Source organism: Lepidochelys kempii, chromosome 1, assembly GCF_965140265.1.
Source record: "Lepidochelys kempii isolate rLepKem1 chromosome 1, rLepKem1.hap2, whole genome shotgun sequence".
Classification (NCBI taxonomy): domain Eukaryota; kingdom Metazoa; phylum Chordata; order Testudines; family Cheloniidae; genus Lepidochelys; species Lepidochelys kempii.
In genome coordinates, this window is record NC_133256.1 from 9,484,573 (window position 1) to 9,503,560 (window position 18,988).

The 18,988-nt window shown below is 45.8% G+C and overlaps 1 protein-coding gene across 3 annotated transcripts in view; it reads left to right on the plus strand.

Moving 5' to 3' along the window:
• SLCO2B1 (solute carrier organic anion transporter family member 2B1) overlaps positions 1-2,258 on the plus strand; it is a 109,974-nt gene extending 107,716 nt beyond the window's left edge. For all 3 annotated transcript variants that reach the window (XM_073333933.1, XM_073333923.1, XM_073333943.1), the window contains one exon: positions 1,659-2,258. In XM_073333933.1, the coding sequence (XP_073190034.1) occupies positions 1,659-1,833 (175 nt within the window). In that variant the 3' untranslated portion in view covers positions 1,834-2,258. The remainder of the gene's footprint in view (positions 1-1,658) is intronic.
• Positions 2,259-18,988: the final 16,730 nt, after the last annotated feature.

The following is an 18,988-nucleotide window of genomic DNA, read 5'->3' on the forward strand; positions in this document are numbered from 1 at the left end:
CGGAAGGGTTTTTCCCATCACAGTAGTAACTCCACCTCCCCAAGCGGTGGTAACTAGGCAACAGACGCATTCTTCCATTGATCTACCCATATCTACACTGGGGGTTTAGGTCGGTGTATAGAATCATAGAATATCAGGGTTGGAAGGGACCTCAGGAGGTCATCTAGTCCAACCCCCTGCTCAAAGCAGGACCAATCCCCAATTAAATCATCCCAGGCAGGGCTTTGTCAAGCCTGACCTTAAAAACTTCTAAGGAAGGAGATTCCACCACCTCCCTAGGTAGCTATGGCGCTTAGGCGTATGCATTTTTCACACACCCCTGAACACCGTTGCTATGTCAACCTGACACCTCCTCATCAATTATTGGGAGTGGACCACATCCACCCTGATCAAATTGGCCTTCTACATTGGTTCTCCACTTGTAAGGTAACTCCCTTCTCTTCATGTGCCAATATATATTTATGCCTGTATCTGTAATTTTCAGTCCATGCATCGGAAGAAGTGGGGTTTTTTTACCCACATATGCCCAAATAAATCTGTTAGTCTTTAAGGTGCCACTGGACTCCTCATTGTTTTTGAAGCTTTTAAGTGTAGACCAGGCCACACTTTTTATCGTACACTGGTGGCATCTTTAAAAGAAAATGGAGGAATCTGCTTGGAAAACAAGGTGATGAACACGGGATGGATGCATGGATAGACTGGAAAGTGGCATCATGAGATTTGCTAGGCAGACTTCCTACTCTGTTACAGTGATGTGCAGTTAATAGCTTATTAAAGAGCTCTCATAGAAACATCCCCACTTTTCCTGCCATAACCCCATGTTCAGTGAGGTACATGTACCGGCAGAGATATGGGGTAAAGGGCTAGGACATCGGTAATTTGTTTCCCCATTTAAATAAAGACACTTTCTCCAAATGCCAGGAGGTAGCACTGTCCAGCAGACAGATTTCTAGTCAGCTGTGCTTGCTGCAAAGCTTTGTACTTACTACCTGAAAAACACTGTAAGTGTGGAGCACCATGCTCAGCTTGAAGTGGAGCAAAGGGTTCTCATGGGGTTCAAGGGTATTCTCCAGAGGACAGTTTGTTGAAATGACCTCACACATGGTGCAATCCTCTGGTAAAAAACAAGTTCCTCAGTAGAATGTGTATGAGCCCCTGGAGATCCCCCCTCTCTGTCAGGGATAATATAACAGCATCCAGAGATGGAATGGCTCCACCAGATGCAGGGAAATCATCCCGGACCTCTCGACCAGTGACTGAAGTGGCACTGCTCGGCTGAGGAGAATCATGAGGAGGCTGGAAGGCACTTCTACCTGGTTGCTTACATTGAGTGGGATTTGCTGCTGGCATGAGCAAGTGTTATTCAGCCTGGGTGCGGCGGCATGTTCCATTTTATTTTCTAAAGCTTTCCACCAGTAAAGCTATTACTGAGGTCAATATTCAGCCAACATTTTCTTTTGGCCCTGACACATGGAGATTTCCTTCCCATTGATGGGTGATACCCACTTTCCCTGTTAATTGACTGACTGAAAAAGCTCTTGACATAAACTCCACGCTCATTTGATGCATGTCCTGAGGCTTGGTGGTTGATAGATGCTGTTCCCTGAAACTTTGCACCTTACCTTATTACCTTGTCCTTTTGTGTTTCTGTACCTTAGGTTCCTTGGGCTCCAGTTTTTCTTTGAAGTGGGAGCTTTTCTGTGCTTCGTGGCTGTGTTCATCATTCTCAGACGACAAGAGAGGGAAACCACGAATGCCACAGAGCCAAAGACAATCCCAGAGAAGGAGAAGCTGGCAGAAAAGTCAAGCAAAAACCTAGGCTCCAAAGTCTGACTCAGAGAACGTGAATCACATTCCATATCTGCTACCCAGGGAAGCACACAGATTGCCTTTTACTGTTACTGTGAAGAATGGATGCTTGGGATTAGACTGAACAGGAGATAAGCTTATTTATTTCCTGTCTTTATCTTTGGCAGCTACAGCTTCTGTTCTTTCTTCTTTTTTTATCTGCTAGTTTACATCTACCCATGCTTGAGTGGTGCCTCATGCACTTCTTTGATTGGGTTAATCCCTTTGGACATTGCAGCCTTATAGAGTTATATCTTCCTGAGCATTCATTCGGCTGGCAGCCTGGATGATGCCAGCACTCTAAGCACTAATACGTACCGCTGAATTGTTTTTATAAAGGTTTTTATACAGTACACAAATGTCTCTATGTATCCTTGTACAGTATTCTGTACTTGCCCATAAACACCAATTATCACAGCACTAGGGTACCTTCTCTTCTTGTTACATTATTAGATGGCCTCAGGACCTCTGAAAGCCTGGTCCTATTCGCACTGAGGAGTTAGGAGTTATGCTGTGCTAGATGTATGGTTGTAAGGCTGGCTGACATACTGAAGCTCTTGTGTTGGTTGAAAGAGAGGCTACCTGTGCATGGGGTAACACCAGCCGGTTGGGAGGGAGAAGAAGTGGTACTGGGAGTGAGAGGATAGCAAGGTTGGACTGTAATGGGATGTACTGGCCCTTTAAGTCTAAGGGGTCCAGAAGGCTGCATTCTGGGGAGGTGGTTGTGAGCACAGGCTCAGAAACATGCTGAAGCCAGACAAGAGGAAGTAGTCCCGGGGAGTTAGCGGTGGGGTGGGAAGATCCCAGAATGCTGTCGTTAAGGGCACAGGATCAAGAGCCCTGTAGTACAGGCAAGGGCAGACTAGTATATAAGCGTCCTTCCCTCTCAGAATAGGGTGCGCATGGACAGAGCAAGGGAGACTGAGCCAGAAGGCTGGGCTTCTGTTGAGCAGAATAAGGTCTCTGTCGAGGAGAGGAGCATGAACTATGGGGTTACTATGATGAATCTTGCGTTTGGGACACTGAGGCAAATGGCTACATGGACCCTCAAAGGAACTGCAGAACTGTCCCAGGCAAACAGACTCTGAGTAGATGGGCTGCAGCATGCTGGGAGTGTTGCATCCGTCTGCAGTAATGATTTGCACTGTTACATCATTAGCCATCAAAGCACTTAACAGAGGCACATGAGTATTACTGTCCCCATTTTACAGCTGAGGCAGAATGGAGTCGAGGAATATGCCCAAGCTCACAAAGCCAGCCAGTGCCCTAAACAGGAGTAGAACCCAGCTCTATCAAGTTCTAGATGTAGCCTGAAGCTAACCCACTAGGCCACAGTGCCAAGCTGTCCCTGTTGTGCCTCTTCAGTGGGGTAGAGAGATTAAAGGGTCAGATTTAGCTGTAATTTTGGGTAAGGGTCAAATCTGTTTTATTTTAATTCACATCTCCACAGCAGTCTGCATTCTTTCCACCTCAGCAGACCCTCTGCCCATCATTGGCACATGGGTATTTCTGGAGCAACTACTGGGAAACAGTCAATTGTGCCTTCCATCTCTGTCCCCTCCACACCCTCCAGGTGGGCCCCTAGACCATAGTGCAGCATGCCATTCAGTACTTCCCTGGAATGTACAGCTAAGGCCCACAGTGCTGGGGTATGGTGCTGCAGACTTGGACGGGCCTCCAAATTGTCTGCTTAGCCATTATGAGAAGTCTGGAAAACATCTTATGGTGAGAGACTAAAAAAGCTCAATCTATTTGGTTTACTGAAGAGAAGGTTAAGACCTGACTTGATCATGGTCTGCAAGTACCTACATGGAGAAGAGATTTCTGACAGTTCTTTAATGTATCATAAAGAGGCATAACAAAAAACAATGGCAGGAAGCAAAAGCTAGACAAATTCATTCTACAGTTAAGGCATGGATTTTATTAAACTGTGAGGGTAATTAACCTTTGGAACAACTTGTCAAGAGTTGTAGTGGATTCTCCATTATTTGCAGTCTTCCTGTCAAGAGGTGCTATAGCTCAAACAAAAGTTATGGGCTTGATGCAGAAATTATTGATTGAGATTCTCCAACCTGTGTTATGCAGGAGGTCAGACTAGATGAACATAGTGGGCCTGTCTGGTCTTAAAATCTACGACTTAATTAAGTTTGGTTGCACCCTCACCACCTCCTTTTGAGAAGAAGAAGGCCATGCTCCTTGTTGAGTGCTATGAAGGGTTCTCAGCTCTACAAGCAATTCCTTGCCTTCCAATCAGCACAGTTTTGCCTGAAAACATTCAGCAGCACGATAGAAATCTTAACAGACTAATAAGAACTCAAATTGTTCTTACTGGCAGGAAACACTTTATAATCATGGACTGTAGAGAGATGAACTGCCTGGAATATCACTATGCTTGGAATCCCGAATGAGATTAGTGAGGTACTGGTTCAGAGGTTAAAGATGGAAGGCCTGCTCCTGCAAACTCTTCCATACCTCAGTAGTCTGAATGGCTTCAAATGCAGGAAGGAATGAGTTAGGACTGCTCATGTGAGCCAAGGTTTGCAATATCAAGCTTCTTATTAATAAATAATAATAATAAATGATATCTATTAATAATATTTATTAATACTGATATTTCCACTCCTATGAGACCCTTTACAAGAGGATCTCAAAGCACTTTTTGGAAGTTAATTAAATATGGCTTGCAACACCTCTCCCAGGAAGTATTTCTGCCTTATTTAAACATGGAATAATTGAAGCGCTGGGAGATTAACAGACAGTTCCAAGTAACACAAATGAGTCAGTATCAGAGTCAAGAACTAACCTCAAGGGTCTTGGTGCCCCAGCTGCTCTTCTAACTGCTGGCCTGCCTCCACTTAAGAGGTTACCAAAAATGTTGCTTAAAAATACATTCTCACAGTTACTTTATGATGATGAATTTGGATGTCACACTAGGGCTCTGGGCAGAGACCTTGTTGACTCTATATTCTGCACCTGGCCAGTGCTCAAAAAATAATAAATCACCACAGCGATAATGATTTTGCCATCACTGAAGAAATCCTACAGGTTGAGAAAAATAAGGAAACCAAGTAGAAATAAGAAACATTGTGTTTTTAAACAAATAGCTGGATATAAGTCAATAGTGTGCCCTTGTTGCCAAGAAGGCTAACGGCATACTGGGCTGCATTAGTAGAAGAATTGCAAGCATCTCAAGGGAAGTGATTAATTCCCCTCCATTCGTTACTGGTCAGGCCACCTCTGGAGTATTGCGTCCAGTTTTGGGGCCCCCACTACAGAAAGGATGTGGACAAATTGGAGAGAGTCCAGCGGAGGGCAACAAAAATGATTAGGAGGCTGGGGCACATGATTTATGAGGAATGCATCCGATGAAGTGAGCTGTAGCTCACAAAAGCTTATGCTCAAATAAATTGGTTAGTCTCTAAGGTGCCACAAGTCCTCCTTTTCTTTTTGAGGGAACTTACTTAGTCAGCAGAAGAGAAGACTGAGGGGAGATTTAACAGCAGCCTTCAACTCCCTGAAATGGGGTTCCAAAGAGGATGGAGCTCAGCTGTTCTCAATGGTGGCAGATGACAGAACGAGGAGCAATGGTCTCAAGTTGCAGTGGGGGGGTGGGTCTGGGTTGAATATTAGGAAAAGCTATTTCACTAGGAGGGTGGTGAAGCACTGGAAATTTTTACCTAGGGAGGTGGTAGAATCTCCATCCTTAGAGGTTTTTTAGGTCAGGCTTGACAGAGCCCTGGCTGGGATGATTTAGTTGTGGATTGGTCCTGCTTTGAGCAGTGGGTTGGACTAGATGACCTCCTGAGGTCTCTTCCAACCCTAATCTTCTCTGATTCTATGAAATAACTGGATACACAGCAGGGACAGTGCAAGGCACTCCAGAAACATACATGACAGTTCCATGAGGGATGGATGACAGTGAGGTAGAGCAGGAGTCAGAAGATCTGCTCCCAATTCTGACACTGACTTCCTCAGGGCCCTTTAGCAAATCACTTGACATCTCTGTGCTTCAGTTTCTCCTTTTTGAAAATGGGGCTTAGGACAATATAAAAAAAACAACCAGAGCCACATATAGCTGCATCATTACACTGAGCACAATAGACATGCAAACCTTCACAATGACAGCCGGGCTAGAACTCAGAGGCAGTAGGGCACTTCCAAACGTCTCCTCCATTATAAAACACTGTGAGGTCCTTGGCGGCTTAAATGCAAAGTATTTATTTCTGAAAGTTCTCCTGATTGAGGCAGCTGTTCTTTAATCCTTCTGATTACCAAACAGTTGCTGAAAATGAGCCCGTTGTGCTGTTTGTGGGGTGGTGGGGGGGAACCACAACGCACACAGCCATTTATCTTGTGATGTTCATTACAAATTGCACATGCACTAATAAAGAGTGAGCCCATTTGCACTCCCTAGAATCTGCTGTTCTATTTCTGACAACGAATGGATTGAACAACCCCCCAGCCGTTCAGCGGGAACAATGGCAAATCTTGCTGGGCTTGTGAATGCGCTGAATGCAAACCACAAGCATGGTCTGACTCTTTTATAACATTCAAGCCTTGGCTTCTTCCCACTGCTGGCTCAAGGTATGTGTAGCTATTTTCCCACTTTGAAAGCTCTTATTGGATCATACAGAGATTTTTTCCCCAGCCATGGCACAAACTGGTACAGCATGAGCTATTCCCTCCCTCATTACCTCCGCATTAGATGAAAGCTTCCTGCTGGTAAGGAGTCAGCGACAATTGCCAACAGCTGGGCTCAGCTCTGTGGTCAATGTAAACAGCCATTATCATATTTTTGCTGTGGTAATATCCAAGGTCTGGAACTGCAGTTGCTATAAACATAAATAAAACCATCGTCTCCCCCCAGACTCCAAAAGAAAACTACAGGGGGATTGACTTGTGAGGAGAGATTAAGAAAATTAAGTACGGAACGGGTAGCACCACCAACTAGCTAACAGGGAGGAGACAGATAACAAGATGCAGATATGTGAAGGGTGTAGACACCAAGGGACAGAGACATTCCTTGGGTAGGGCGAATCGGGGCAACCACTCCCGGTCCCACGTTTTGGGGGGTTCTGCGGGCTGGTGCGATTGGCTGGCATGGTCAGTCCTGGAGACCTGGTGCAACGAGTCCCCTGCCCTGGCCAGAGCCCTGAGCTGCCATGGCGCTATGGCCAACAATAACCCTGAGGTAGGCGCCGGCAACTGCCAGCAGCAGCAGGCTGCCCAGCACCAGGCCAGATCTGTCCTGCCGGCCCAGCTGCCGATGCAGAGTGGGGCCCCCAAGCCAGCAGCAGCTGATTTACAGTGGTGCTGGAACGTTTTTAATAGTGAAAGCCAGCCCCATTTTCCCTGTCCACACCCCCCCCCAGCTGAGGCCAGCAGCAAAGCCCTGGGTGTGCAGGGCCGGCAGCCGGGACCCTGGGGGTGCCGCAGTACCCCCCGCACCCCTAGTTCTTATGCCTATGCTGATTTGTCCTGGGCCCCGCACCCCCCCAAGGATGGCCCTGTCAAGGGAAGAGAGGGTTTGTTTAATGTGGTACAGGGGGAGGAATGGGATGAAAGGAAACAAAGGAAAATATAACAGCAAGGAAAACTTCCTAGTGCTGAAGGCTATGGCTACAGAAGCTCCATCCCCAGAGTTATTTAAAAATAGCTTTTAGAAACCATTTGAGATCACTGTGTAGGCAACAATTGTGAATTGCAAAGGGAGAGATGATATGAACCAAGCCCATCGCTGGGGTAACTCCATTGACTTCCATAAGCCTGGCCCTCTTTGTATTCTAGGCAGGCTAAAGGAGAACAATGAGAGTAGGGATAATGTAGCAAAAATGTGCTTGGCAAAGCACTTCCTGCAGATTGTGTTTTCTTTGCAGCACTCTGCAGGAGCACGGCTGGCTGCTTGCAAAGACAGCCTGTGGTGATGGGGCCTGTGAGGATGTGCCAGCTCCTCAGAGATGAGAAAGGAGAAACACAACAGGAAGGGAAACTACTTCCTGGTTAAAAGGGAAGGAAATGGAAGTACTGGAGGAACCAACTAGGGAACATGCTCCTCTTGACCCGCTGCTCACAAACAGGGAAGAATTGGTAGGGGAAGCAGAAGTGGGTGGCAACCTAGGCAACAGTGACCATGAGATGGTTGAGGTCAGGATCCTGACAAAAGGAAGAAAGTAGAGTAGCAAAATACGGACCCTGGACTTCAGAAAAGCAGACTTAGACTCCCTTAGCGAACTGATGGGCAGGAGCCCTTGGGAGGCTAATATGAGGGGGAAAGGAGTCCAGGAGAGCTGGCTGTATTTTAAAGAAGCCGTATTGAGGGCGCAGGAATAAATCATCCCGATGTGCAAAAAGAACAGCAAATATGGCAGGCAACCTGCTTGGTTTAACAGTGAAATCCTTGCTGATCTTAAACACAAAAAAGAAGCTTACAAGAAGTGGAAGCTTAGACAAATGACCAGGGAGGAGTATAAAAATGTTGGTCAGGGATGCAGGAGTGAAATCAGGAAGGCCAAATCACACCTGGAGTTGCAGCTAGCAAGAGATGTTAGGAGTAACAAGAAGGGTTTCTACAGGTATATTAGCAAGAAGAAGAAGGTCAGGGAAAGTGTGGGCCTCTTACTGAATGGGGGAGGCAACCTAGTGACAGAGGATGTAGAAAAAGCTAATGTACTCAATGCTTTTTTTGCCTCTGTCTTCACGAACAAGGTCAGCTCCCAGACTACTGCACTGGGCAGCACAGCATGGGGAGGAGGTGACCAGCCCTCTGTGGAGAAAGAAGTGGTTCAGGACTATTTAGAAAAGCTGGACAGGCATAATTCCATGGGGCCGGATGCACTGCATCTGAGGATGCTAAAGAAGTTGGCGGATGTGATTGCAGAGCCATTGGCCGTTATCTTTGAAAACTCATGGCAATCGGGGGAGGTCCCAGACGACCGGAAAAAGGCTAATGTAGTGCCCATTTTTTAAAAAGGGAAGAAGGAGGATCCAGGGGACTACAGGCTAGTAAGCCTCACCTCAGTCCCTGGAAAAATTATGGAACAGGTCCTCAAGGAATCCATTCTGAAGCACTTAGAGGATAGGAAAGTGATCAGGAACAGTCTGCATGGATTCATCAAGGACAAGTCATGCCTGACTAACCTAATTGCTTTCTACGATGAGATAACTGGCTCTGTGGATGAAGGGAAAGCAGTGGATGTGTTATTCCTTGACTTTAGCAAAGCTTTTGACACGGTCTCCCACAGTATTCTTGCCAGCAAGTTAAAGAAGTATGGGCTGGATGAATGGACTATAAGGTGGATAGAAAGCTGGCTAGATTGTTGGGCTCAACAGGTAGTGATCAGTGGCTCCATGTCTAGTTGGCAGCAGGTATCAAGTAGATACCAAGGTATCCAAGGGTCGGTTCTGGGGCCAGTTTTGTTCAATATCTTCATTAATGATCTGGAGAATGGTGTGGATTGCATCCTCAGCAAGTTTACAGATAACACTAAACTGGGAGGAGCAGTGATTACATTGGCGGGTAGGGATAGGATACGGAGGAACCTAGACAAATTACAAGATTGGGCCAAAAGAAATCTGATGAGGTTCAACAAGGACAAGTGCAGAGTCCTTCACTTACAAAGGAAGTCCCATACTACGGATTGGGGACTGAGTGGCTAGGCAGCAGTTCTGCAGAAAAGGACCTAGTGGTTACAGTGGACAAGAAGCTGGATATGAGTCAACAGTGTGCCCTTGTTGCCAAGAAGGCTAAGAGCATTTTGGGCTATATAAGTAGGAGCATTGCCAGCAGATCAAGGGATGTGATCATTCCCCTCTATTCGGCATTGGTGAGGCCTCATCTGGAGTACTGTGTTCAGTTTTGGGCCCCACACTTCAAGAAAGATGTAGAAAAATTGGAAAGAGTCCAGCAGAGGGCAACAAAAATGATTAGGGATCTGGAGCACATAATTTATGAGGAGAGGCTGAGGGAACTGGGATTATTTAGTCTGCGGAAGAGAAAAATGAGGGGGGATTTGATAGCTGCTTTCTACTACCTGAAAGGGGGTTCCAAAGAGGATGGATCTAGACTGTTCTCAGTGGTAGCTGATGACAGAACAAGGAGTAATGGTCTCAAGTTGCAGTGGGGGTGGTTTAGGTTGGATATTAGGGAAAACTTTTTTTACTAGGAGGGTGGTGAAGCACTGGAATGGGTTACCTAGGGAGGTGGTGGAATCTCCTTCCTTAGAGGTTTTTAAGGTCAGGCTTGACATAGCCCTGGCTGGGATAATTTAGTTGGGGATTGGTCCTGCTTTGAACAGGGGGTTGGACTAGATGACCTCCTGAGGTCCCTTCCAACCCTGATATTCTATGATTCTATGATGTGGCAAAAGCTGAAGTACTCAATGCTTTTTTTGCCTCAGTCTTCACAGACATGGTCAGCTCCCAGACTGCTGGACTGGGCAACACGGTATGGGGAGGAGGTGAGTAGCCCTCAGTGGTGAAATAACAGGTTAAGGACTATTTAGAAAAGCTGGACATGCACAAGTCCATGGGTCCAGATCTAATGCATCCAAGGGTGGTGAGGGAGTTGGCTGATGTGATTGCAGAGCCATTGGCCATTATCTTTGCAAATTCATGGTGATCTGGGGAGGTATTGGACTTTCGGAAAAAGGCAAATATAGTGCCCATATTTTAAAGAGGGAAGAAAGAGAACCAGGGGAACTACAGACTAGTGAGCTTAACTTAAGTCCCGGGAAAAATTATGGAGCAGGTCCTCAAGGAATCCATTTTGAAGCACTTGGAGGAAAGGAAGGTGATCATGAACAGTCAACATGGATTCACCAAGGGAAAGTCATTCCTGACCAACCTGCTTGCCTTCTATGATGAGATAACTGGCTCTGTGATATATCTTGTGATATATCTTGACTTCAGCAAAACTTTTGATACGGTCTCCCACAGTATTCTTGCCAGCAAGTTAAAGAAGTATTGATTGGGAACTCCTCAGGGCCACCCTAACACTAGGGGAAGATCAGTCCATTCATCCAGTGTGGAAAAGGTTGAGTGGCAGATGTGGTACATTACACCAGCCAATCAAAAAGCTATAATGTGTCAAGGCCTTTATAATGGAGATTCTCCCAAAACATTTACCTTCTATGTAGTCGCTTAGGTGTAAAGCCCTCTCAAACAATGTTAAACTTCATACTTTAGTACAAATGGCCTGCAGCCACTGCGTTGTAGTCTGTGATCTTGTGGGAGCTCACAAGCTAAGCACGGTTAGGCCAGTAATAATACATGGAACCAACCAAGAAGTGCCCACAGGCACTGGTGGTTGTGGTTTAGTAGTTGGCATTCATTCTTCTGTCTCAGCAGTGCTCTGCCATGATGCTGGGGTGAGGGGGTATACACACGCTCACTCTGCTTTTATGTGGCTGTTTTTCAGATAACATGAAAGGAAAACAAAGTCCTAAACATTCTGCATCACTTAAAATCTCATCACACTTGTTACAAGGGACATGGTGTTAATCTTAGTGTCCTGGACAAATTTCATTTCCTGTAATTATATTCCAAATCACTCTGCAGTTTCTACCATGTAATATTTCAGGTGCCATGTATAACCTGCAGAAAGTAACTTTGCCCATAAGAAATGACTCTTCTCTGATAGATCAGGACAGAGAGAACCAACTTTCTGCTGATATTTTCAGCGTCAAAGAAGACTGCGCCACAAGCAACAACAAGCATTTTCCCCAGCTCTAACTGCCTATTCGTTCAGTTAAACAGAACTTGTAAGGCTATCTGTAATATCACCAGCCCGTGACTCCCAATAATATTCTTCATTTCCTTCACTGAAGTACTGTGTGGTGTTTCACTGCCCTTTTAAAGAAGTACTTGTATTTCTGTGGAATATACTTGGGTTAACAGTCCCCTGCCATGCAATGATCCCAAACAGAGCTGATAATCTTACATGAACATACTGTCTTTCATCAAAACACACATGAAAAAAACCATATGGTGCATATAAGAATGACTGCCCCCAGCAATGAAATGCAGCCACCTCTGGAGTGAAACACAGAAGATGTTTAACACCACACACAGAAACTCTAAGCATCAGTTTATGACAGGAAGTGAAAAATATAGTCTACTGAAATACAAAGGAGAAATTAGGTAGACAGAATGTACTGTATTTCGCAGACTGGAATTTGGCCAAGCTGCTGGGTCTTTATAATATCAGTTTTATGTTCTCCGCATCCCTTTAAATTAAACTAACATTTAACAAAATTCACTTGATATTTTAGCTGAAGAACACAAGACCATGTGCACACAAATCCCTCATGTTTGGGAATATATCTTTGTCTACTGATGAATTATACAATTCACCTATTAATTTCTTTTTTTCCAATCCGTGCCTTCTTGAAGGACCAAGACAAGCAGAGCGGCATAAATCAGGCTCACTTTCTTGTGTTTAGAGAGAAGTTGAGTAATGATCACTCATCAAATATGAAATTCATCTCGCAGGCTTAATGTACTTATAATGAGTTTGGGAGAGGAGCTTGTTTTGAAGGTCCTGCAATTACAGTGGTGAAGGAACAGGATCCTTTATCTTCAGGATCTGAAAAGAGGTGATTGTATCTTAGTTAGCATTCCCTGTTTCATCCTAATCTGTTGCATTCTGGGCACTGAAGGACAGAAAGTGTTTTCTAACACTGCTGATAAAGACTGTTGTAACATATTAATCCCTATTTCCTGGCTTTTCTAGTTTAAATGACTTTTGCTAAGGAGTCTGGTCCCTTAGATGGTTCCAAGTTGTGCACAGTTATTATAACCCTTAAAGTGGGAACATACAATTCAGAGTCAGCTTCAGAGAACAGCACATAGAATCATAGAATATCAGGGTTGGAAGGGACCTCAGGAGGTCATCTAGTCCAACCCCCTGCTCAAAGCAGGACCAATCCCCAATCAAATCATCCCAGCCAGGGCGTTGTCAAGCCTGACCTTAAAAACTTCTAAGGAAGGAGATTCCACCACCTCCCTAGGTAACGCATTCCAGTGTTTCACCACCCTCCTAGTGAAAAAGTTTTTCCTAATATCCAACCTAAACCTCCCCCACTGCAACTTGAGACCATTACTCCTTGTCCTGTCCTCTTCCACCACTGAGAATAGTCTAGAACCATCCTCTCTGGAACTATCTCTCAGGTAGTTGAAAGCAGCTATCAAATTCCCCCTCATTCTTCTCTTCCGCAGACTAAACAATCCCAGTTCCCTCAGCCTCTCCTCATAAGTCATGTATTCCAGACCCCTTATCATTTTTGTTGCCCTTCGCTGGACTCTCTCCAATTTATCCACATCCTTCTTGTAGTGTGGGGCCCAAAACTGGACACAGTACTCCAGATGAGGCCTCACCAATGTCGAATAGAGGGGGACGATCACATCCCTCGATCTGCTCGCTATGCCCCTACTTATACATCCCAAAATGCCATTGGCCTTCTTGGCAACAAGGGCACACTGTTGACTCATATCCAGCTTCTCGTCCACTGTCACCCCTAGGTCCTTTTCCGCAGAACTGCTGCCTAGCCATTCAGTCCCTAGTCTGCAGCTGTGCATGGGGTTCTTCCGTCCTAAGTGCAGGACCCTGCACTTATCCTTATTGAACCTCATCAGATTTCTTTTGGCCCAATCCTCCAATTTGTCTAGGTCTCTCTGTATCCTATCCCTGCCCTCCAGCGTATCTACCACTCCTCCCAGTTTAGTATCATCCGCAAATTTGCTGAGAGTGCAATCCACACAATCCTCCATATCATTTATGAAGATATTGAACAAAACCGGCCCCAGGACCGACCCTTGGGGCACTCCACTTGATACCGGCTGCCAACTAGACATGGAGCCATTGATCACTACCCGTTGAGCCCGACAATCTAGCCAACTTTCTACCCACCTTATAGTGCATTCATCCAGCCCATACTTCTTTAACTTGCTGACAAGAATACTGTGGGAGACCATGTCAAAAGCTTTGCTAAAGTCAAGAAACAATACATCCACTGCTTTCCCTTCATCCACAGAACCAGTAATCTCATCATAGAAGGCGATCAGATTAGTCAGGCATGACCTTCCCTTGGTGAATCCATGCTGACTGTTTCTGATCACTTTCCTCTCATATAAGTGCTTCAGGATTGATTCTTTGAGGACCTGCTCCATGATTTTTCCGGGGACTGAGGTGAGACTGACTGGCCTGTAGTTCCCAGGATCCTCCTTCTTCCCTTTTTTAAAGATTGGCACTACATTAGTCTTTTTCCAGTCATCCGGGACTTCCCTCGTTCGCCACGAGTTTTCAAAGATAATGGCCAATGGCTCTGCAATCACAGACGCCAATTCCTTTAGCACTCTCGGATGCAACTCGTCCGACCCCATGGACTTGTGCACGTCCAGCTTTTCTAAATAGTCCCTAACCACCTCTATCTCCACAGAGGGCTGGCCATCTCTTCCCCATTTTGTGATGCCCAGCGCAGCAGTCTGGGAGCTGACCTCGTTAGTGAAAACAGAGGCAAAAAAAGCATTGAGTACATTAGCTTTTTCCACATCCTCTGTCACTAGGTTGCCTCCCTCATTCAGTAAGGGGCCCACACTTTCCTTGGCTTTCTTCTTGTTTCCAACATACCTGAAGAAACCCTTCTTGTTACTCTTGACATCTCTGGCTAGCTGCAGCTCCAGGTGCGATTTGGCCCTCCTGATTTTATTCCTACATGCCCGAGCAATATTTTTATACTCTTCCCTGGTCATATGTCCAACCTTCCACTTCTTGTAAGCTTCTTTTTTATGTTTAAGATCTGCTAGGATTTCACCGTTAAGCCAAGCTGGTCGCCTGCCATATTTACTATTCTTTTGACACATCAGGATGGTTTGCCCCTGTAACTTCAACAGGGATTCCTTGAAATACAGCCAGCTTTCCTGGACTCCTTTCCCCTTCATGTTAGTCCCCCAGGGGATCTTACCCATCTGTTCCCTGAGGGAGTCAAAGTCTGCTTTCCTGAAGTCCAGGGTCCGTATCCTATGGCAGGCAATTTCCCTGGCTGGCCTCTTTTTGCAGAAATCCTTTTATTGTCTCTGCTTTTCTCAGCCCAGATTTCTGTTCTGCTGCTTCTTGTGCTGAAGTTATGATTCCGTTTGGGTGACCTAATTACACATCAGAAATAGGTTAACAGTCCCCTGCAATGCAATGATCCCAAACACTGAATGCATCCAATGAAGTGAGCTGTAGCTCACGAAAGCTTATGCTCAAATAAATCTGTTAGTCTCTATGGTGCCACAAGTCCTCCTTTTCTTTTTGCAGATACAGACTAACATGGCTGCTACTCTGAAATCTATCAGAAATAGGATGTATCCAGACACCTTCATGCTTGGAATTCAGAGGCACAACCAAACTTCTGGGCTCAGCTGTTTCTAGTATAATAACCCTCCCAGACTATTAAAGCATTTTGCATCCCTTTACTGGCTCCCTCTTCTCTACAGTAGCAGATAAGCTATTTTTCTTCACATTCAAAGTCCTTCACAGCTTATCCGCACCATGCCGATTATCTCTCATTCAGTAACGAAAGGTCAGCTCCCTCTGCCAACTGATCCATGACGCCAGTCTCCATCGCCCATTGGTTATATTTTCAAACAAGCACCTTTGGGCTTTCTCCCATCCTGCCCCCCCATGCTTGGCAGCAGCTCCCAGGGAACATCCACAAAACGAACTCACTGACCTCCTTCAAAACCATCCTTAAAACTCTTCCCTACTGTGATGCCTACATACAACTTGACAATGTTTAGGCTGCTGCTGTGTGGAGCCCACAATCTAGCACACTGACCAAGATCGTTTCATGGGACACTCCCAATGGTGGCCCAAAAGTGTAAGTACCACCCTCAGGGCAGACTGTTCCTAGACTGGTCGTGAGTTCTAAATTTAGATTTCACCAACCAGCTGCACCAAAGGCAAACTCCGCAGACACGTGAACACAGTCACAGACATTTCCCTTGGGTTTTTTTGTCTGACCACCTAGTTGTGCCGACCTTTCTGATAGATGGTACCTTACACAAAGAATCACAGCAATATACAGGTTACTCCCAGTCCCAAAGGCCCAGTCACTTATCCCAGGTCAATTGGGTTTTAGATCTCACCCCAAGGACAATGCTTGTAGCCAGTCCTATAATAAACTACATGAAGATTTATTAAATAGGAAAAGGAAACTAGAGAATTATTTACAACGTTAAAGCAAGTGAAGATAGACACACGATTGAGTTACCATCTTAGGTGTTAAAAGGTAGTTTAGACTGCCATAATTAGCAAGCTCTATTTATCCTTTAGGGCTAACCCACTCTAAGCTTATGTCTAGAAAACTCCCCCACCCACTCCCCAGAGTCCCAGCCACATAGAAATCCTTAGTTCCCTTTGGTTTGGGATTTTTAATCCCCCTCCTTCCATGTGCGCTCAGCCGCTAACACAGCAGATGGGAAGAGTCCACTTTCATGACTCATCTCCACAGGGAGGAGAGCAGAACAACTATAAGAGTCTTTAGTTCTTTTGTTGATGATTCCTCAATCCAGATGTCTGGAGTTTCCAGTTGTGAGCTCCAGCCATAGCCTGTGTGGTATCAGTGGGTTTCCTTTTTGGGGAAGAGCATCACGATTTCTGTAGAAGAGCAGCTCTTTGCACCAATTAATGTCCCTCTCCTGCAGGGTGATTGGTACAGTGAGAGGATCACACTCAAATATTACCTTACAGTATGGAACAGAGATATTACAAGTAAGACACATGCAGGCAGCAACTCACAAGCATTCAATAGAGTCCAACCACTAAACGTTTTCTTATCATTCTAATACCTCTGTTCTAACAATATTAACCCCCAAGTGAGCCAGACAGATTCCAGCTATATATCTGTCAGGGTTCAGCTGAAACATGGGGACCTTGGCATCAGCTGGCACCTGGTTTGCCAGTATCACAGTTTCCTTGCACTTACCCATCTGTTTGTATCCATCTGTTGTCTTTTGTCTTATGCTTAGGTTATAAGGTCTTTGGGGCATGGACTGTCTTTTTGTTCTGAGTCTGTACAGCACTGTGATGGGGCATACCTGCCCTGCGCTGGACAAGAAGGAGTTAACCCCATGCTATGGGCTGAGGAAGCTACACGCCCTCGCCACTGCTGGGCATGCCGCAACTGGACCCTCAGTATAAAAGGGAGCAGCCCAGTTTCGTCTGGGCTGATCGCTAAGGAGAGAGGACACATATTGCAGGCTCCCTCCCAGGAGCTGATGGAGCCCCAGATCACGGAGGCCAGGCATGCCAAGACCCAGGGAATTACCCAGAAGCCCACAAGGGGACGAAGTAACTGGGAGCTTTGCCAGCTGATGACACCAGAGACCCAGAGGACCAGTGGAGGACACCATGGGAAAACAGGGTAGGAAGTAGCCAAGGGGAACTAGCCATTGTTCCAGTTGTGGAATTGGGGTGAAGTCAGCATGTTTCAGACGGATCCCCGCCGAGCTAGTGTTGAATACAGTTGTCGTTGACAGGGTCCTGGGCTGAGACCTGGTGGAGTAGGGAGGGCCTGGGTCACCCACCCCTGGGTGCAGGAGTACTTCCCCCCTGTCCACTAGGTCCCACAGCCCTGCATAGGAGCGTAGCCCTATTGATTCTGGCCATGGGGCCTTGCAGCCCTGAATAGGAGGGCAGCCATATAGACTCTGGTCACTAAGTCATGAAGCCCTGAATAGGAGGGCAACCATATTGATTCCAGCCATTAGGCCATGCATCCCTGAATAGGGGGGCAGCAATATTGACTCTGGCCACTAGGCCACACCACCCTGAATAGAAGAGCCATCTTATTGACTCTGGCCATTAGGCCACACTGCCTTGAGGTGGTTATTTGGATTCAGCCACAGAGCTATAATGCCCTTTCTCTCTCCCCAAAGGGGGATGGGGTATACCTACCCAACAACAAGCACCTAACACAATGGGGTTCTGGTCCATGGCTGCGGCTCCTAGAAGCTATAATAATACAGATAATACAAATAATAATTGTGAAGGCCTTAAATGTGAAGACAAGCAGCTTACGTTTGATGCAATAGAGAAAGAGGTAGCCGGGGGCACAACCCCGGCACAGCTCAAGTCATGCCCACCCACCCCCAATGACCAGAAAGCAGTGGCCCTTCCCTGCACATTTCAGCTGTTCCTGCTGTCTCTATATCTCCCTGACTCGTGCAGTTCTCTGGCTCAGCTGCCCCACAAGACAGCAAAGTCCTGATCAGGAGCCAAATGTTCCCCCAGTTTGGAACTGGATTTTTGATTCAGGCTCATCCATATAAAGTCACCGACAAACAGAAGAACTTCAATACTGACATTTTTGTGACATGTATTGTTACCCCTCTGCTTCCTCACTTTTCACAATACAATAATCATTTTCTCAGAAAACAAAATTCTTTCTTTCCTGTTTGGGAGTTCTAGAGAACTTGGGCTTTCCAGACCAGATTCCAGCTAATGAAGCTGGCAAGCGGGTTTACTAATCATAAATCCTCCCCAGTCAGCTGTTTCCACAAAACAATGTAACAACAATAAGATTCAATTTTGGGTTTGCTTGTTAATTCCAGTAAAGATATTGCTCACAAGCAAACTGCCTTCAGCGGCTGTAGCAATCTTGGGTGTGTTAAATAGCACAGTTTAATCATAGAACCATAGAACATCAGGGTTGGAAGGAACCTCAGGAAGTCATCTAGTCCAACCCCCTGCTCAAAGCAGGACCAATCTGCAACTAAATCATCCCAGCTAGGGCTTTATCAAGGCTGACCTTAAAAACTTCTAAGGAAGGAGATTCCACCACCTCCTTGGGTAACGATATCCAGTATTTCACCACCCTCCTAGTGAAAAAGTTTTTCCTAATATCCAACCTAAACCTCCCCCACTGCAACTTGAGACCATTACTCCTTGTTCTGTCATCTGCTACCACTGAGAACAGTCTAGATCCATCCTCTTTGGAACCCCCTTTCAGGTAGTTGAAAGCAGCTATCAAATCCCCCCTCATTCTTCTCTTCCGCAGACTAAACAATCCCAGTTTTCTCAGCCGCTCCTCAGAAGTCATGTGTTCCAGCTCCCTAATCATTTTTGTTGCCCTCTGCTGGACGTTTTCCAATTTTTCCA